This window comes from Mustela erminea, chromosome 3 (genome assembly GCF_009829155.1).
Source record: "Mustela erminea isolate mMusErm1 chromosome 3, mMusErm1.Pri, whole genome shotgun sequence".
NCBI lineage: Eukaryota > Metazoa > Chordata > Mammalia > Carnivora > Mustelidae > Mustela > Mustela erminea.
This window is the reverse complement of record NC_045616.1, coordinates 11,554,881-11,577,023: the sequence shown is the minus strand read 5'-3', so window position 1 is coordinate 11,577,023 and position 22,143 is coordinate 11,554,881. Positions and strand designations below refer to the sequence as shown.

The 22,143-nt window shown below is 37.5% G+C and overlaps 1 protein-coding gene across 1 annotated transcript; it reads left to right on the top strand.

Moving 5' to 3' along the window:
* Positions 1–16,557: 16,557 nt before the first annotated feature.
* Positions 16,558–19,737, top strand: LOC116585543 (olfactory receptor 2T1-like; the record flags this gene model as incomplete). Its single annotated transcript, XM_032334922.1, is given in 2 exon segments — positions 16,558–17,341; positions 19,727–19,737. Coding segments are annotated over 2 exon segments (795 nt in total), but the record flags the coding sequence as incomplete, so codon positions are not given.
* Between the last annotated feature and the right edge of the window lie 2,406 nt (positions 19,738–22,143).

The following is a 22,143-nucleotide window of genomic DNA, read 5'->3' as shown; positions in this document are numbered from 1 at the left end:
AAAACTATAAAGTACTCATGAAAGAAATTGAGGAAGACACAAAGAAATGGAAAAATGTTCCATGCTCCTGGATTGGAAGAATAAATATTGTGAAAATGTCTACGCTACCTAAAGCAATCTACACATTTAATGCAATTCCTATCAAAGTACCATCCATCTTTTTCAAAGAAATGGAACAAATAATTCTAAAATTTATATGGAACCAGAAAATACCTCGAATAGCCAAAAGGATATTGAAAAAGAAAGCCAACGTTGGTGGCATCACAATTCCGGACGTCAAGCTCTATTACAAAGCTGTCATCATCAAGACAGCATGGTACTGGCACAAAAACAGACACATAGATCAATGGAACAGAATAGAGAGCCCAGAAATAGACCCTCAACTCTACAGTCAACTAATCTTCGACAAAGCAGGAAAGAATGTCCAATGGAAAAAAGACAGCCTCTTCAATAAATGGTGCTGGGAAAATTGGACAGCCACATGCAGAAAAATGAAATTGGACCATTTCCTTACACCACACACAAAAATAGACTCAAAATGGATGAAGGACCTCAATGTGCGAAAGGAATCCATCAAAATCCTTGAGGAGAACACAGGCAGCAACCTCTTCGACCTCTGCTGCAGCAACATCTTCCTAGGAACAACGCCAAAGGCAAGGGAAGCAAGGGAAAAAATGAACTATTGGGATTTCATCAAGATCAAAAGCTTTTGCACAGCAAAGGAAACAGTTAACAAAATCAAAAGACAACTGACAGAATGGGAGAAGATATTTGCAAACGACATATCAGATAAAGGACTAGTGTCCAGAATCTATAAAGAACTTAGCAAACTCAACACCCAAAGAACAAATAATCCAATCAAGAAATGGGCAGAGGACATGAACAGACATTTCTGCAAAGAAGACATCCAGATGGCCAACAGACACATGAAAAAGTGCTCCATATCACTCGGCATCAGGGAAATACAAATCAAAACCACAATGAGATATCACCTCACACCAGTCAGAATGGCTAAAATAAACAAGTCAGGAAATGACAGATGCTGGCGAGGATGCGGAGAAAGGGGAACCCTCCTACACTGCTGGTGGGAATGCAAGCTGGAGCAGCCACTCTGGAAAACAGCATGGAGGTTCCTCAAAATGTTGAAAATAGAACTGCCCTATGACCCAGCAATTGCACTATTGGGTATTTACCCTAAAGATACAAACGTAGTGATCCAAAGGGGCACGTGCACCCGAATGTTTATAGCAGCAATGTCCACAATAGCCAAACTATGGAAAGAACCTAGATGTCCATCAACAGATGAATGGATCAAGAAGATGTGGTATATATACACAATGGAATACCATGCAGCCATCAAAAGAAATGAAATCTTGCCATTTGCAACAACATGGATGGAACTAGAGCATATCATGCTTAGCGAAATAAGTCAAGCAGAGAAAGACAACTATCATATGATCTCCCTGATATGAGGAAGTGGTGATGCAACATGTGGGCTTAAGTGGGTAGGAGAAGAATAAATGAAACAAGATGGGATTGGGAGGGAGACAAACCATAAGTGACTCTTAATCTCACAAAACAAACTGAGGGTGGCTGGGGGGAGGGGGTTTGGGAGAAGGGGGTTGGATTATGGACATTGGGGAGGGTATGTGCTTTGGTGATTGTTGTGAAGTGTGTAAACCTGGTGATTCACAGACCTGTACCCCTGGGGATAAAAATATATGTTTATAAAAAATAAAAAATTAAAAAAAAATTCAGAAATCTACACTCAAAATTAAGTATAAGGATATTTACAATTACACAATTTATCTGTGCCACAATTAAAGCAATATATGTATCAAAACCAAAGCATAGGCTAAATTAAGGGAACATAGCCATAGTGTAGAACACCCTGGGAACACTGAATTCTACCTTAGGAAGAATATTTCACATCAAAGACACTTCATATAAAATAGTTTATGAATAATATAAATTGTCAAATTATATGAGATACATACACATACCCTTGCATGTATATGTGTTTATATGTAAATGTTATATGTATGTATTATATTTATGTATGTATGCATACACATGTTTGAAATGCAATTTTGTAAGGATGACCTTCTATATATGTTTTTGGCACCTATTTCTGGATATTAAGAAAGCTTGTAAATTTGGGGGGGAATCTTTTAAATTTTTAAACATTTTCTTATTTTTCCCAGTGTATGCATTGCCTTTATACACAAATATAATAATTATTATTAGACTTCCAATAAAATGCTAAAATAAATAACATGAATTGGGCTATTTTTCATCTTTTTTTATGTCTTTTCACAATAGTCCCCCACATTTCTGTAGGAGAAAAACCTGCTAGAGGTAATTTCTGATGAAATGCTAAGAAAATCAGGGACTTGCATTTGTTAGTCCAGTGATTGAAACACTTTTCTCAAAGCCCTTATGACACTAGGGCTCACTCTCTTCTACCCCATGAAACACTTCTAATTAACTGTGACATATCTGTCTCATTAATGTCTGCTGCAATCCATAGGGAAGAGACCTGCTCTTTCCAAGTGCACTTCATTTCATTGCCTTCTCACAAAATTATTTAAGCTCCTGCTTCTTCTCACCCTGGGCTTTCCCCTTGGCACCCAGGAACCCAAACACAGAACACCCAGAGAGGATTCAGCATTCTTTAATGGTCTGCAGCTTTCTTCCTGCCTTCTCACTCTTTCACAATTGTTTTTCTTTGGTTTCTGGGTATTTTCTTGTAAAGATAGGAAGCAAGAATTAACATACTTTTGTAGAAAGCTGGAAATTTGTATGATTTGTCCTGGCAATGCAAAACATTTCAGGGATTTTAGGATGACATTCTTTTAATACTTCCTTCTGTAGAGTTATATTGCAAAAGAGCTCTTAATAAATTGCACATCTATCTTTGTGCTAATTCCAATATCATTTGCTAAGAATAATTATAGTCTATAGTTCAGGAAATTCAAGTTCATAAATCCAAATTCAATACCCCTGTGTGCTAGGCTTTCATGCAGAGGACACCTAGATGTACAGATTGGCCAGATCTTGAAAGTTTTCCCATTGTAGCTATCCCTGACTAAAAATAACCTTGTGGTTTTTTTTTTTTTTGTCAACATAAACTAGAGGATAATTTAAATCTACTCATCTTTATCATTTATTTATCTTCCAGTAACATATCACCTCCATTGCCTAGAAAGTCTTTGTTCATTCCTCATTCTTTTCTTAGTTGTTAATGCTGTTATTGCTGTTGTTGTTATTTACTAAATTTTATATGACCATCTCTACCTTTTAACAATGCATCCTACTCTGAATGGCTATCTGGAGAGGATTCCATTCTGAGTAAGTGACAAGATTATCTTTCTTTAGTTGGACCTAAGTTTAGTATAAAATTAGGCATAGGATGGGGCGCCTTGGTGGCTCAGAGGGTTAATCCTCTACTTCCAGCTCAGGTCAGGATCCCAGGGTCTTGTGATCAAGCCCACATCAGGCTTTCTGCTCAGCAGGGAGCCTGTTTCTCCCTCTCTCTGCCTGCTTCTCTGCTTACTTGTGATCTCTTTCAAGCAAATAAATAAAATCTTAAAAAAAAATTAGACATAGGGTGATTTTCTTTATATTGATGATGTGTCTTACCTTCCTAATTTATGCATACCAAAAAATGTGTCTAGCAAGCTGTTTTTAATACATAGCATTCAGATTGCATGGCTGAGAAAAGTATTGAAGAATGGGGGTGATGAGGCCAAACATGATATTGGGCAAATGAATAAATCATTCTGAAAGTTTCTGTAAATCAAATTATTGGCTTTAATAGTTTGAAGTTTTTCTAAACAATGCAAAATTATTGTTCAAATTTAAGCAATTCAGTGAATCATCTAAGCTTTTAGATTATCTAGAACAACTCTGTTTATTCCTCATTTCTTATTACCTTAATGAAAACCCAGGTCTGTTGAAATTTTCAAGAAACTCACAGATGACAAATCAAATACTGATGAGCACTTAGCCTAGTTCTTCAAAGGAGACTTTAAGTATTTGAAGAATAAGGAAATTACTGAACTTCCTCAGTATTTCCTAGGGTTCTGAGTGAATCAACTCTCTTTATATGATGTAAATAAAACTTATGCAAGTTAAACATAAGGAAACAGAGGAAGGGTTGTCTAAAACTCATGGGCTTCAAATCTCATGTGCAAGGTTAGTGAGGTAATGACTGCTCAATGTCCCCCACCCAACTACAATAAGTGGACTGTCTGTTTATTCTGGGAAATTACCCAGAGTGTGCATTTCAAATAACCAATTGTCATGGTGCTATTGAATAGAATAGTGCAGAGAACCTTCTTTTCTATAAAATACCTTTTTATGTCTGTGTGTATATGATCTTTGCAAAATATTTCCTGCTCTCTTTTTTTTCTTTTTCTAAAGATTTAGGGGAAAATTGGCCTTGTGAATTAGAAAGGATACAGACAATATTACTTGGAATACACAGAGAGGTTAAATGAAAGACTTGCATTTAGTCTTGGTTTTTGGGCACCAATAAAAAAAGGCTTCCTATTTTCCTGCTGGGGTTCTCCACTACCACCACCACTGGCATGATTGCTTTTGTATACTTGACCTTTTGTTACAGAAAAGGACACTGAAGTTTGGGAAGTGGAGGTGCTTGCCTTAACAACAAATAGACAGATTCCCATAGGCTCTCTGACTTCAAGCCAAGAGCTCTTGGATGAAAATGTTTTAACATATCATTTTTTCCATAAATACCTTTAAAGGTTGTACTGGTGCCTATATTCTTCAATTCCAGTCTGGAAGAGGTTCTCAAGTTTTCTTGTTGTTTTTTGTTTGTTTGTTTTTATGCCAATCATACCATAAAATGAACTTCAATCAGAAACCGTGGGTCTCTGTAGATGTGGTTATCCAGGTATGTGATCTCTTCAGGGGCTCAGGCACGGGGCGGGTATAAGTTTGACAAAAAAATGTGCTTCTAAGTCACTCCTTCAAGTGATGTTCTAAAAAAAATAAATGATTGCTGAAATTGTCTAATTACATTGACATTTCATTGTCCATGAATCTTACTTTAATATGATTTTATTATTAATGATTACAACATTTTGAGATACTATGCCAAATTTAGGAGTACACAGAAGATTTAGGGATAAATGTAAAGTTTTGTATTTAGCTTCAAAACTGCACAACTATGAATTGCCATGGCTTGAGAGATTATTATGTAAGGATTCAACCAGAAGACTTTAAATGTGTACAGAATGTGCCAAAAGTGTGATGTATCAATATAAGAACAGAAAAATAATATTTCTAGAGTATTCTGCACTGAATAAACTTCACCTGAAGTAATTGTTGAAATTGAGATATTGCATTTTGACATGAACATTGCCAAAGATCATCTCAAGTTATTACCTAAAACCTGAGCATTTTGGCAAGGTCTTCATGAATGTATACAAGAACAAGAAAGCATAACTTGGCACAGAGAAGCATGAAGAAAGTCTAACCACATTCATATTATGAAAGGCTTAAAGTTAAAAAAAGGAAAAAGCTGCTTCTGAGCAGATCTAGAGGGCAAGAAGGAGGTTCCACGGGGAAATTTTTAATCCAAGTTAGCACAGAGCTTCCTAGCAATGGTACCATTCCACTGGAAAAACAACAACAACAACAAAAAAAAACAAAAAAAAAACATAGAGTCTGCTCTTTCATTTGGCAGGAAGTTCACAAGTGGCCATATAGAATTAGGAAAATGCTGCACCTTAAAACTTAGAGATTCTATAGTAACTTGATTCAAAAGATGCTCCCAATGATCATCCCAGGTTGGAGCATGAATCATATCCTAACTTCAGTTAGGCGGGAGAAGTAACTTCAAATATCTGTACTCAACTAAATATGTACCCCTTACAAAATAAGAAAGAATACTTATTTATAAATGTCATGATAGCATAAACACATTGCTTTTCTTTCAATTTGTGATATAGTGTAAAAATTAGTAATTTAAGTAAATTTTGAAGATAATTTCATCCAATAAAGTCATGCAAATTTTATCCAATAAGTTTTTTGTGTTCTTATAATTTCTAGGCTGAGCATATGTATTCTTCTCATAGATATTTTGATTCTCTTCAGGCTTAAAAGTGATGCATATATTTCTGAGAATTTATGCTAAAGGCCATTTCCTATAATTGAAGAGAAAGTTAGAGAAAAAATATAGAATTTAACAGCTGAAGTAGTTTTGCCAGGGTTACCAGAGCCCATTGAATTGAAGCTCAGGAGTATTTTACAAATCAAATTCATGCATTTTAGTTCAATATACAGATTGCTTGAATAATAAATTGGAGATTCTTACATACTTACCAATAGTTTTGAACTAACATATATGGATAAAACATTGGCATTTTGCTTTGCATTTTATAAAATATATTCACCTAAGAGTTTCTCATTTGATCCATAGAGCAACCCTGCATATTATATTATTTAAATTTAATATAAATGGAAACTGAGGCTGAGTTTGGGAATAGAAGCCAAAGGAACAGAATACATTAATATATATATTCAACAAATACAGTTCCTTCTCATTATCCTTCCTCATAGTAAGAGAGTAGATGATAAATTTAACCAAATAGGACTTGCCTTTGACCAAGTAGACCTTTGTTGTTGTTGCTGTTGTTATTGTTTTTTTGTTGTTTTAGCTTCAGAGGTAGACTTTAGTGATTCATCAGTTGAAAATAACACCTGGTGCTCAATACATTACATGCCCTCCTTAATGTCATCACACAATTATCCCCTATGTCCTTACTCCTTTCCAGCAACTTCAGTTTGTTTCCTAGAATTAAGAGTCTCTTATGGTTTGCCTCCCTCTCAATTTTCATCTTATTTTTATTTTCTCTTCCCTTCCCTTAATGTTTATATGTTTTGTTTCTTAAATTCCACATATTAATTTTCTCCCATAAAATTTCATCATTTCATATATATGTATATATATTCAAATATATATATATATATATATAGATAGATAGATAGATATAATACAAATTATTTATCCACTGAATTATTGATGGACATGTGGGCTTTTTCCAGATTTTGGCACTGCTAAGTATTTACCTGACGAATGCAAACATAGTGATTTGAAGAGATACATGCTCCCCAATGTTTATAGCAGGGATGTCCACAATAACTAATTAGACATTTTTATATGCAAAAAAAAAGAAGAAGGCCAATCAGATGAAAACTAGAGAAGACTTAATGTTTGCCTTTGTTACTGGTAGGAAGATAGATGAGATAGGAAAAAAAAAAACTTGAGGGACGGAATATTTTTAAAAGATTTTAGAATGCATGTAAATGGTGAACAAATAAATCTAGTAGACCATGGAAAGCAATACCTCATCTCTCTGTTACTGGGATATTACAACATGATAAAAGTTAGACCCAAAATGTGGGAGGTGTGGAAGCAGAATTCTACTTATTAGAATATATATAGGCTATTCTATAAACTTGACATTTTCCAAGAGATACATATGCTAATGTGTTCCTTTAATAAAATTAGAAAGGTTGAAGAAAAATGAGGCAGATTGAAAATAATGAAATGATACATGGTGTCAGGGAAATTTATGAAATTTAGCTCAAAGCTCTTAAAATTAGCACCAAAAGAAGAAGATAAACAAGAAAAAAATAAGAGTTTATCCTATTAAAAATCAGCAGTTATGATTATAATAATTTATGTGATGTATTTTGAGTTATGACATTTTTATTAACCACATTAATGAATACATATAGTTAAAATTTAATAGATTCACATTGTCGGTGCATTTCATTTGACAAGTAATTTAAATGCCTAGGTTTTTTAGAATGTAGGTGAGAACACAGTGATTCAAACACTGCTTGGTCCAAAAATCTCTGCCATTAACAGCATATGTGACCATTAGAGCATCACTCATAATTCTGCCATCAGTGAGAAAGGTTTATTGTGAAGCTCAGCAAATCAATAGATATGAAGCACTTGGCACAAAGTAAACTCTTCAAAATTATCATTATTTTTAGGTTTTATTTATTACCAAAGAAAGAGAGAGGGAGAGAGAGAAAACAAGCAGAAAAAAGGGATGGCAGAAGGAGAAGATAAGGATTCAATCCCAGGACCCTGGAATCATGACCTGAAGGCAGATGCTTAACCAACTATGCCACTGAGATGCCCATTCACAATTCTTCTTTTTTTTTTTTCAGAATAACAGTATTCATTATTTTTGCACCACACCCAGTGCTCCATGCAATCCGTGCCTCTATAATACCCAACACCTGGTACCCCGACATCACACCCCCCACCCCTTCAAAACCCTTAGGTGGTTTTTCAGAGTCCATAGTCTCTCATGGTTTACCTCCCCTTCCAATTTTCCTCAACTCCCTTCTCTTCTTTAACTTCCCATGTCCTCCATGCTATTTGTTATGCTCCACAAATAAGTGAAATCATATGATAATTGACTCTATGTGCTTGAGTTATTTCACTCAGCATAATCTCTTCCAGTCCCACCCATGTTGCTACAAAAGTTGGGTATTCGTCCTTTCTGATGGAGGCATAATACTCCATAGTGTATATGGACCACATCTTCCTTATCCATTCGTCCATTGAAGGGCATCTTGGTTCTTTCTACAGTTTGGCAACCATGGCCATCACTGCTATAAACATTGGGGTACAGATGGTCCTTCTTTTCACTACATCTGTATCTTTGGTGTAAATATCCAGTAGTGCAATGGCATGGTCATAGGGAAGCTCTATTTTTAATTTCTTGAGGAATATCCACACTGTTTTCCAAAGGGGCTGCACCAACTTGCATTCCCACCAACAGTGTAATAGGGTTCCCCTTTCTCCACATCCTCTCCAACACATGTTGTTTCCTGTCTTGCTAAATTTGGCCATTCTAACTGGTGTAAGGTGATATCTCAATGTAGTTTTCATTTGAATCTCCCTGACGGCTAGTGATGATGAACATTTTTTTCATGTGTCTGATAGCCATTTGTATGTCTTCATTGGAGAAGTGTCGGTCCATATCTTCTGCCTATTTTTTGATATGATTGTCTGTTTTGTGTGTGTTGAGTTTGAGGAGTTCATTATAGATCCTGGATATCAACCTTTTGTCAGTACTGTCATTTGCAAATATCTTCCCCCATTCCGTGGGTTGCCTGTTTGTTTTTTTGACTGTTTCCTTTGCTGTGCAGAAGTTTTTGATTTTGATGAAGTCCCAAAAGTTCATCTTCGCTTTAGTTTCCTTTGTCTTTGGAGACATATCTTAAAAGAAGTTGCTGTGGTTGATATCGGACAGGTTACTGCCTGTGTTCTCTTCTAGGATTCTGATGGATTCTAGTCTCACGTTGAGATCTTTTATCCATTTTATCTTTGTGTATAGTGTAAGAGAATGGTCGAGTTTCATTCTTCTAAATATAGCTGTCCAGTTTTCCCAGCACCATTTATTGAAGAGATTGTCTTTTTTTCCACTGTATATTTTTTCCTCTTTTGTCGAAGATTATTTGACCATAGAATTGAGGGTCCATATCTGGGCTCTCTACTCTGTTCCACTGGTCTATGTGTCTGTTTTTATACCATGCTGTCTTGGTGGTCACAGCTTTGTAGTAAAGCTTGAAGTCAGGTAACGTGATGCTCCAAAGTTTTATTTTTGTTTTTCAACATTTCCTTAGCGATTCGGGGTCTCTTGTGATTCCATACAAATTTTAGGATTATTTGCTCCAGCTCTTTGAAGAATACTGGTGGAATTTTGATCGGAATAGCATTAAAAGTATAGATTGCTCTAGGCAGTATCGACATTTTAACAATGTTTATTCTTCCAATCCACGAACATGGAATGGTCTTCCATCTTTTTGTGTCTTCTTCAATTTCTTTCATGAGTGTTCTGTAGTTCCTCGAGTAGAGATCCTTTACCTCTTTGGTTAGGTTTATTCCCAGGTATCTTATGGTTCTTGGTGCTATAGTAAATGGAATCGATTCTCTAATTTCCCTTTCTGTATTTTCACTGTTAGTGTATAAGAAACCCACTGATTTCTGTACATTGACTTTGTATCCTGCCATGCTGCTGAATTGTTGTATGAGTTCTAGTAGTTTAGGGGTAAAGTTTTCTGGGTTTTCCATATAAAGAATCATGTCATCTGCAAAGAGAGAGAGTTTGACTTCTTCATTATCAATTTGGATACCTTTTATTTCTCTTTGTTGTCTGATTGCTGTTGCTGGGACTTCTAATACTATGTTGAACAAAAGTGGTGAAAGTAGGCATCCTTGTCTTGTTCCTGATCTCAACGGGAAGGCTGCAAGCTTTTGCCCATTGAGGATGATATATGCTGTGGGTCTTTCATAGATAGATTGGATGAGGTTCAGGAATGTTCCCTCTATCCCTATACTTTGAAGCGTTTTAATCAGGAATGGATGCTGGATTTTGTCAAATGCTTTTTCTGAAGAACCATGTGGTTCTTCTCTCTTCTCTTATTAATTTGTTCTATCACATTGATTGTTTTGCGAGTGTTGAACCATCCTTGTAGCCCAGGGATGAATCCCACCTGGTCATGGTGGATAATGTTTTTAATGTGATGTTGGATCCTGTTTGCTGGGATCTTGTTGGGAATCTTATCATCCATATTCATCAGGGATATTAGTCTGAAATTCTCCTTTTTCGTAGGGTCTTTGCCTGTTTTGGGCATCAAGGGAATGCTGGCTTCATAGAAAGAGTCAGGAAGTTTTCCTTCTGCTTCAATTTTTTGACACAGCTTCAGGAAAATAGGTGTTATTTATTCTTTGAAAGTATGGTAGAATTCCCCAGGGAATCCATCAGGTCCTGGGCTCTTGTTTTTTGGGAGGTTTTGATCACCAGTTCAATCTCGTTACGAGATATTGGTCTATTCAGGTTGTCAATATCTTTCTGGTTCAATTTTGGGAGTTTATAATTTTCCAGGAAAGTATCCATTTTATCTAGGTTGCTTAGCTTATTGGCATATAACTGTTGATAATAACTTCTGATGATTGTTTCTATGTCCTTGGTGTTCATTGTAATCTCTCACTTTTCAGTCATAATTTTATATATTTGAGCTTTCTCTCTTTCTTTTGGATTAGTGTCGCTAATGGTTTATCGATCTTATTGATTCTTTCAAAAAACCAGCTTCTACTTTAATAGATACGTTCTACTGTATCTCTGGTTTCTACGTCATCCATCTCTGCTCTAATCTTGATGATTTCCCTTCTTATATGTGTAGTTGGTTTTATTTGTTGTTGATTCTCCAGTTCTTTAAGGTGTAGAGACAGCTGGTGTGTTCTGGATTTTTTACTTTTTTTGAGGGAGGCTTGGATGGCTATGTATTTCCCCCTTAGAACCGCCTTTGCTGTATCCCATAGGTTTTGGACAGAAGTGTCTTCATTCTCATTGGTTTCCATGAATTGTTTCAGTTCTTCCTTGATCTCCTGGTTGGTCCAAGCATTCTTAAGCAAGGTAGTCTTTACCTTCCAAGTGTCTGAGTTCCTTCTGAATTTTTCCTTGTGATTAAGCTCTAGTTTCAAAGCACTGTGATCTGAGAATGTGCAGGAATAATCTCAGTCTTTTGGTATCATTTGAGCCCTGATTTGTGACCCAGTATGTGGTCTTTCTTGAGAAGGTTCCATGTGCGCTTGAGAAGAATGACTATTCTGTATTTTTAGGGTAGAATGTTCTGTATATATCTATGAGGTCCATCTTATCCAATGTGTCATTCAATGCTCTTGTTTCTTTATTGATTTTCTGCTTTGATGATCTGTCTCTTTCTGAGAGAGGTATGTTAAGATCTCCATTGATTAGTGTATTCATATCAATATGACTCTGTCTTGATTAACAGTTTTCTTATGTAATTGGCTGCTCCCATATTGGGGGCATAGATATTTAGAATTGTTAGATCATCTTGGTGGATAGTCCCTTTAAGAATGATGTAGTGTCCTTCTGTATCTCTGACTACAGTCTTTAGTTTAAAATCTAATTTGTCTGATATGAGAATCGATACCCCGTCCTTCTTTTGAGGCCCATTGGCATGAAAGGTGCTTCTCCATCCCTTTACTTTCAGTATGGGTGTATCTTTAGGTTCAAAATGGGTCTCTTGTAGACAACATATGGATGGGTCCTGTAGTTTTAACCAGTCTGCAGCCCTGTGACATTTTATGGGCGCATTTAGGCCATTCACATTGAGGGTGATTATTGATAGATATGTTTTTATTGACATCGTGTTACCTTTGAAGTTTTTCTTTCTGTAGATTGTCTCTATATTTCTGTTCAATGATATTCTTGAGCTTTTTCCTCCTTTAACGGGGCCCCCTTATAATTTCCTGCAGTATCGGCTTGGTGGTTGCATAGTCCTTTAGCCTTGCCGTCCTGGAAACTCTTTATGTCTCCATATATTTTGAATGTCAGTCTTGCTGGATAATGTATTCTTGGCTGCATTTTTTTCTCATTCAGTGCCCTGAATATATCTTGCCAGTCCCTTCTGGCTTGCCAGATCTCTGTTGACAGGTCTGATGTTATTCTGATGGGCTTTCCTCTGTATGTAAGGATCTTCTTTGTCCTAGCTGGTTTCAAGAGTTTCTGCCTACAATTATAATTCTTCATTCTTACTATTAGGTGTCTCGAGGCCTTTCGAGAATCTGTAATCTGGGAGGGGAAGACTTTCAGGCCTCTAGTAAATGAATGATGGTTCCATTCATGAGATTCGGATAATTTTCATGAAGAACTTGTTCCAATATATCTTCTAGACTTCTTTCTTCCTCCTCCCCTTCAGGGATTACAATAATTCTGATGTTGGAACGTTTCATAGCATCATTTATTTCCCTGATTCTGTTTTCGAGGTTTCTAAGCTGTTTGTTCCAGGCTTCCTCCTGATCCTTTCTCTCTATCTGTTTGTCCTCCAGATCACTAATTCTATCTTCTCTCTCAGTTACCCTAGCTTTGAGAGAGTTTAGATTAGATGGGAACTCATTGACAGCATTGTGAAGCTCATCCCTGGTAGCTTTCAGCTCTTCCCTAATATTGAAAACATCATCTCTGGTCCTTTTCAGTTCAGCCCTAATCAATTCTGTTTGGTCACCCATGGCTTTCTCCAACCTAGCTATTGCTTGGATAATTGTTAGCCTGAATTTTCTTTCCGGCATATTGTCTATGTTGATAGCCATTAGCTCTGTTGCAGCGGGTCCATCCTCTGTATTTTTTTTCTGTTGGCTTTCCTCCTCCTAGTCATTTTGGTGAGAGATGGCTGAACGGGTGTAGCTGGGTGTATCGACTGTGGTGCAGTCCAGGTGCACCCTGGAATGCTTCTGAGCAATCAGGGTTCCCACCCAAATCAGAAGAAAAAGAAAAGAAAAAGAAAAAAGAGAGAGAGGGAGAGATAGGAAAGAAAGGTGAGATAAAAGAGAAGGTTCAGCCCAAATGGGCCCCAAGGTAAGATTTATGAAGTACACAAACAGACACAGACAAACAAAAAGACTGATAAAAGTATATGACAAGAGAAAAAATTAATATGTATATATATTTACATATACATATATATGTATATATGTAAATATATATATATATATATATATATATATATATATATATTTGCAAATAAAGGAAGAAACTCTTCAAAAAGAACCCGAGTGTAAGATTTATATACTATCAGGACAAACACAAAAACACAGAAATACTGGTGGAAGAAAAAGTTGAGAGAGTGGTTGTAAATTCTCAGTGTGTGTGAGGAAGGTTGTTTTGATTCTTCCCGGATGTATCTTGATATCTTTTAAAAGGGCTCAACTTTCCTTTGATAAGGGGGGATTAGGAATTGGTTTACCTATAGGGGTGGCATTGATTGGGGAAAGGGGATTACCTTGACGTTTAACTCTATATGAATATTAGAAAATAAAAATTAAAAAAGGAATAAACTAGACTAAAGTAAACTAAAATTAAAAAAAAAAGAAATTTAAAAAATAGAAATGCAAAAGGAAAACACAGGTGTATGTATCAAAAAGTTCAGGTTAGAAGGTTATTATGGAATTTGATGTACTGGACATCTCACTGTGATGGTAAATAGGTTAAAAAATTATCTATATAATAATAAAACATTAGCTATAAAAAATGAGCCAAAATAATGGGATTGAATTAATTTTAAAATTTATCCTATGAAGTAGTGGTGGTTGTTCTCTTATCGTCTTTTTTTTTTTTTTCCTCTTTCCTGGTTGGTTTTCTGGGTGAGTGGCCTGCCATGTGGGTTTTCTGTCAATGATGTTCTCTCAGTTAAGTCCTCCCGTCCCCCTCAAGGGGGTGGCTCTGAGGAAACTGTTTTTTTCAGGCTTTTGTTCTCTGGAGTTTTTTATATTTGTTCACTTTTGTTTTTCTCTCTTGCCTTGACAGCTTTTGATGGTTTTTGTAGGTTTGGAGGAAAGCAAACTGCACCCTGACCTCCCTCTTAGAGAGAAGCCTCAATCCGGCTGCAGAGCCCTAATAAATTCCCCCATTGGGGCTGGCAGAGCAGGTTCCCAGTCTCGGTCCCTGGGGACTCAGGATTTTTTGCTTGTACCCAAAACCACAACAGCAGCGGCTGTCTGGGCAGCTCCAGACTGCCAGGGAAGTTCAAAACAGTGATCACACACTGAGATTTTCCCTCTGGCCAGGGCTGGGAGTGCCTGGTCTTTCAGGTTGAGAGCACCTGGCTGGCGTTTGTGTGCACCTCTTTCAGGGGAGGGCGGAGGCACGATTTGGACTCTGATGGCATGGCAGGGCACTCACGTGGGGACTGCAAAAAGGCTGTGCTTGTTGGCTGGCGAGGCTCCCAGCCACTCTTGGGAGCCCAGGAGCCATACACTCTCAGGCGCGCTGGTGGTTCAGGGACCAAGACCTGGTTTCTCTGCTGCACTCTCTCTGGCTCTGCACCAGGGGTGGCTGTCCTGGGTCTGGGGATTTAAGCCCCGACCCTAACACCCCGATTCCCACAATTTCCCCGTGATCCTTTGCTCTTTTTGAGTGCTTTCTACCAGACTCCCGAGTTAATGCTGGTCCCCAGGCACAGGGCACTCTCGCATTGGGATATTACTTTCCAATGGGTCACCTCTGGTGGCTCCCTCCCACTTTTGTTTATATTCAGATATCAGTCCAACTTTCCCACTCCACTTTACCTGCCCACTGGCATCTTCTGCTCCAGTAGAGATCCAGACGTGTATAATTCTGATCTCAGGCTGATTTCGTGGGTGATCGGAGTTCTTTGGAAGGTAATGAGCTCACTTTAGGGTACAGGTTGAAAGCGCGCCTTCTCCTACTTCCCCGCCATCTTGTCTCTCCCCCTTCACAATTATTCTTAATAGCTTTTTGTTTTCTGAGCTGTTCACTAAAATGTTTATATTTTTAGAATATTTATAGGAACATAGTTTAGTTTAGTCACTTAACCTCAAAAACATATTGGTAAAATATATCTTGCCTTGACATATTTAATGTTAAAGGACATGAAAAATCATCCTTAACTTTAAAAAACTTTGTTGTAGATATTTCACAACTGTAGATTTACCATCACATGAAATTACATAAAACCATCAGTTTTTCTTAATTATTAATCACTATAAAAATTCAATTTCCAAAAATAATAGGTGGTTTATATCTTACCATATATGTTTCTGTGCTATTTACTCTAATTGCTAATGCTAAATGCTAATACCTGACTAATGCTGATGCTTATACATAATCCTGATGCCAATTCTTCATCATCCTAAAATTAAATTTCTGTCTTAAAAATAAACAAAAGTAATTCTGCAAGAGTAACTTGCCTCTTTTTTCTGAGTTTGCAAGAATGGTTTCCATTTTCTACTTTATTTTCTCCCATACAATTTCATCTGCAACACAGATGAACTGAAACCAAGAGGATACTCTTAATTCTTACAACCCATACAGCAGATCACTTATTTGTACCTAATGGCAGAGAAAAACTACTCGTAGTCAGTAATGAGATATTTTTAACTGGTGATAATGTTGATTATAATAAAAATTCATTTAATAAGGGTACCAATTTAAACAGATATAAGGCAATATGTACACACACACACACACACACACACACACACACACACATATCAGGGTATGTTGAACTGAATAACATGGTTTACACCCTTCTGTGTTGTTATATGTGTCACTATAGTAAAATAACATCTGTTGACATCATCTTGTCCAATGTATTTAAAGAAATATTAATTCAAGGTTATCAATTTTATGTAAAAATAACATCTAGAATATATTAGTTGCTAGATATCTGTGCCAAAGTTGTAAGAAAATATTTTTAAATGTTGTTCTCCAACTTTCAGAATTTTGTTGTCTAAGAGTCAGCTCATATGCTGTTATGTTAATTCTCTCAAAATAATGTCATTTTATTCAAAAGATTCTAGGTCACAGCATCACTGTCATGGGATCAGTGGAAGCGTATAACACCTCCTCTGCAGACTTCATCTTCATGGGACTGTTCAACAGGTAGGACATTTCGGGCCTTCTTTTTGCTATTATCTCTATCATCTTTTTCACTGCACTGATAGCAAATGGGGTCATGATATTCTTAATCCACACTGATTCACGACTTCACACTCCCATGTACCTCCTGCTTAGTCACCTGTCCTTCATTGACCTGATATACATCTCCACCATTGTCCCGAAGATGTTGGTTGATTACCTGCTTGGTCAAAGAACCATCTCCTTTATGGGGTGCACAGCTCAGCATTTCTTCTACCTCACCCTTGTGGGAGCTGAGTTTTTCCTGTTGGGCCTCATGGCCTATGACCGCTATGTGGCCATCTGCAAACCCCTTCGCTATCCTGTACTTATGAGTTACCGTGTCTGTTGGATGATCATAGCAAGTTCCTGGTTTGGGGGCTCTTTGGATGGCTTCCTTCTAACTCCCATCACCATGAGCTTTCCTTTCTGCAACTCCCGTGAAATTAACCATTTCTTTTGTGAGGCACCTGCAGTCCTGCATTTGGCATGTGCAGACACTGCCCTCTATGAGACAGTAATGTATGTGTGCTGTGTTCTGATGCTGCTGATTCCTTTCTCTGTAGTGATTGCTTCTTATGTCTGAATCTTAACCCCAGTCCACCACATGAGTTCAGTGGAGGGGAGGAAGAAGGCAGTCGCCACCTGCTCATCTCATATGACAGTGGTGACCTTGTTCTATGGGGCTGCCATGTACACCTACATGCTTCCACACTCTTACCACAGGCCAGCCCAGGACAAAGTCTTTTCTGTGTTCTACACAATCCTTACACCAATGTTAAATCCGCTCATCTACAGTCTGAGGAACAAGGATGTGACTGGAGCTCTGAAGAGGGCACTAGGCAGATTCAAGTGTACACAAAGAGTGTCAGGAGAAATGTTTTGATAGTGGCTTCTTCTCATGTCAATAGTAAATGGGAGCCTTTGTGGACACTGTGACCATGTTCTCAATGAAGGATTAAACTGGAAAGTAGGCTCAATTGTGCAGGAAAAAAGGGGAAAGAATCAATATAAAAATGAATGCTTTGGTCTTCATTTTTTTCATCCCGTCTTCTTTCTTCTATCCTCCCTTTATTTTAATCCTGTTCACATGCATTCAAAATAAATGTCCAGTTTTTTTCAGGAATTGAAAATAAAATTTCTTGCTCTTCAGTTTCACATTTTGGAAACAACATAAATTGCATGCAATTTTAAATGGCATAACCTATGTTGAGGAGTGTAAGAGGGAAGGTGACACTTTTGATATATATGATACTGCTGTATAAGTATATGTACCATCTAAAAATAATAAAAAATATTATCTTCTCAATTTTGAGGACTGATACTGGACCCAGCCCTTTAGGAAGACAGTTGTGTAGCTACCTGTATGTTCCAATTTGTCAGTTTGTCAGGAGAGTCAGAATAGTTTTCTTAAATAGTCATTGTGATCCCTGCAATAATTGTGTTTTACTTTAAGTAGCAATGTAGTATTTACCTTCTGTTTGTAACACATAAGTGAAAGTTATTTTTCAGGTAAGTTAAAATTAATGGATGAGAACAAAGAATATTTTCCAGAAAAGACAACGTGAGGGTATCATATACTCAAAGGTATACCAAATGTCAGAAAAACACACAGGGATATGGGCTGAGAGGATACTAAATTACAAATGAAAACAGTGTGTATCAAGGAAGTAAGGAACTTCTGTAGGGTAATATTTTAAATTACTGTTAAGCTGCAAAATTTCAAGGAATGTGATTGATTGAACACTGTATCTTTCAGGTACAGCTTCCTCAATCATTCATCCATGTATTCATTTATTATTCATAGCTTTGAGCAAGATAAGAAAAACACCTACAGTTTAAAAGTTTACATTCTAATGGGGGAAAGGAAATGAAAAGAAAAAAAGTAGCAGTCAAGAAAAAAAATTTATGTCCCCACAACACTGTATGTAGCAACAGTGACTAAAGCTGAACATATATGTTCTCTTTGCTCCAGAAGAAACACACTCAGGTAAATATCTAACAAATATATATGCATAATCTTCACCAAAAGATATGTAGTAGCAGACAAGATAAAGAGAGAGAGAGAGAGAGAGAGAGAGAGAGAGCAGCGACCCCAAAGCTTACTGGTGGTGACATGATAAATCAATTGTGACATTGTCAAACAATAAGAATAGACATTCTAGGGTGCCTGGGTGGCTCAGTGGGTTAAGCCGCTGCCTTCGGCTCAAGTCATGATCCCAGGGTCCTGGGATCGAGTCCCGCATCGGGCTCTCTGCTCAGCAGGGAGTCTGCTTCCTCCTCTCTCTCTCTCTCACTGCCTGCCTCTATGCCTACTCGTGATCTCTCTCTGTCAAATAAATAATAAAATCTTAAAAAAAAAGAATAGACATTCTACTAACATTACTTACAATGCTATAGATAGATCTCAGAAACATGTTGAACTGAAGAAGAAAGTTACAAAATATTACATTTATATAAACTACAGATTCATCAAAACTACCCTATGCTTGGAAGATTAGTGGCTGAAAGAGCTTATGGGTAGGTTCTGGGGTGTTAGTGGTTTCCAGTTTCTTTGTGTAGATGCTGATTACACACATAGTGTTCAGTTTAAGAAAATTTACCAAGTTCAAATTTGTTTTCTAAGATTTTTTAAATTTTCTTATTCTTTTTTTTATTTTCAGCATAACAGTATTCATTATTTTTTCACCACACCCAGTGTTCCATGCAATCCATGCCCTCTATAATACCCACCACCTGGTACCCCAACCTCCCACCCACCCACCACTTCAAACCCCTCAGATTGTTTTTCAGAGTCCATAGTCTCTCATGATTCACCTCCCCTTCCAATTTACACCAACTCCCTTCTCCTCTCAAACTCCCCATGTCCTCCCTGCTATTTGTTATGCTCCACAAATAAGTGAAACCATATGATAATTGACTCTCTCTGCTTGACTGATTTCACTCAGCATAATCTCTTCCAGTCCAGTCCATGTTGCTACAAAAGTTGGGTATTCATCCTTTCTGATAGAGGCATAATACTCCATAGTGTATATGGACCACATCTTCCTTATCCATTTGTCCATTGAAGGGCATCTTGGTTCCTTCCACAGTTTGGCAACCATGGCCATTGATGCTATAAACATTGGGGTACAATGTTTTCTTTTCACTACATCTGTATCTTTGGGGTAAATACCCAGGATTGCATTGGAGGGCTCATAGGAAAGTTCTATTTTTAATTTCTTGAGGAATCTCCACACTGTTCTCCAAAGAGGCTGCACCAACTTGCATTCCCACCAACAGTGGAAGAGGGTTCCCCTTTCTCCACATCCTCTCCAACACATGTTGTTTCCTGTCTTGCTAATTTTGGCCACTCTAACTGGTGTAAGGTGGTATCTCAATGTGCTTTTAATTTGAATCTCCCTGATGACTAGTGATGATGAACATTTTTTCATGTGTCTGATGGCCATTTGTATGTCTTCATTGGAGAAGTGTCTGTTCATATGTTCTGGCCATTTTTTTTGATATGATTGTCTGTTTTGTGTGTGTTGAGTTTGAAAAGTTCTTGATAGATCCTGGATATCAACCTTTTGTCTGTACTGTCATTTGCAAATATCTTCTCCCATTACATGTGTGGCCTCTTTGTTTTCTTAACTGTTTCCTTTGCTGTGCAGAAGCTTTTGATTTTTGATGAGGTCCCAAAAGTTTATTTTTGCTTTTGTTTCCTTTGCCTTTGGAGACATATCTTGAAAGAAGTTGCTGTGGCTGATATCAAAGGGATTACTGCCTATGTTCTTCTCTTAGATTCTGATGGATTCCTGTCTCACGTTGAGGTCTTTTATCCATTTTGAGTTTATTTATGTGTATTGTGTAAGATTTTATTTATTTATTTGAAAGATAGAGAAAGAGAGAGATCACAAGTAGGCAGGCAGAGTGAGAGTGGGAAGCAGGCTTTCTGCAAGCAGAGAGCCTGGTGATCATCTCTGCAGAAGACAGAGGCTTAACCCACTGAGCCACCCTGCTGCCCCTAAAGTTCACAGATAAGAAGCTATATATTTCAGTTTGTATGTCATTTGAATTGTTCAGTGTTAAGATAGATTTTAGGAGTCTTTGATAAGCATATTGTGTGTAACAACAAAGAGATTACATTAGATCAACCCTAGTTGAGGGACTGCATATATAAAGAAGAGAAAACTGAAGAATAGGTCACAATATTTTAATGTATAATGCCAAGCCATGAAACAAGTAGTTGACAATAAAGAGATTAAAATGATGGCAAATACCCAGGCAGCGTGGTATGATAGAAACATAGATGTCTTTCTAAAGAAAGGATGTGTCTACAATGAGAAATATTAGATATAACTTGAGTAAGTTTGAAACAAAAATTTGATCACCTAAGTAAGGAAACTAATTATCTCTTTATGTCCTTGACAGAGAGGTTTCAATGAACTAAGATGGTGGCTAAGTAGGAGGACTTAGGTTTGTGTCATTCCCTGAACATAACTAGATAATTATCAAGTTATCCTTAATACCCTAGAAATCAACCTGAATATGACACAACAAACTCCACAACTTAAGGTAGAGAAGAAAAGAAAAAAAAACATTGAAAAAGGTAAGGAGTACAGAGACAGGGTTTGGAGGAGAAGCAGATCACAGTTGCTGTGGAGGGGAGGGAGCCATAGTTGCAGAAGAAGGCAAGAGAGAAGAGCATACAGGAAAACATGCAAGAATATTTCCCTGGGCACCTGGGTGGCTCAGGGGGTTAAGCCTCTGCTTTTGACTCAGGTCATTGTTTCAGGGTCCTGGGCTCTCTGCTCAGCAGAGAGCCTGCTGCCCTCCCCCACTCTTTGCCTGCCTCTCTGCCTACTTGTGGTCTCTGTCAAATAAATTTTTTAAAAATCTTAAAAAAAAGAATATTTCTTATTATTTCCCAGCCAATGGCTGGGAAATAATAGGGACTGATTTTCATTTCTAGCAACTAGTGGGTCTTAAATACTAGAGTTTTAAGGGTTCCCTGGCTTTTCTGGGATAGAGCCCTGAGGGTGTTGCCTTACTCTGGTAGGGAATGCAGGCAAACAATCCTGTGAAAACAGTGTAGAAACAGTGATATAAAGAATATTTAAGGCATACAGGGGAGAGTTTATTTGCTCTTCTTACAACGTGTCACTGAGAGGCAAGATTCAGGGAGAAACATCTAAAGGGACAAAATAAGAACCAACAGACACCATTCCCACCCCATCATCTCTCATCATATACACAGAGTAACCTGCATAAATCAGCTCAGCTCCAACACTGGCTGCCTAACCCAATGATACCATGTCCCAAAACATTCATTTCTGACATTTCTACGTGAAACTCATCTCATTCCCTTCACAGTGGTCCCCCTTCACAAAAAAATAGAGCAGGCCTCTGCCCACACCATGATCCTAAACCTGGATTTTTAAAACTTAGTAGGCTTGGTTAGGATAAAGCCCAGAGGGCTCTGTGCTGCTCCTGGTAAGAATATAGGCAAACAACCTGGAGGCTGACATTGCAGAAAAAGAAATCTGAACAAACAAACAAACAAACAAACCTGGGACATACAGGAGGGAGATTATTTACTCTTCTTGAAATACTTTTCTGATAAGCAGTGGTGTCTTTCTGGGGAAAGGGAAGCTGGTTAGCA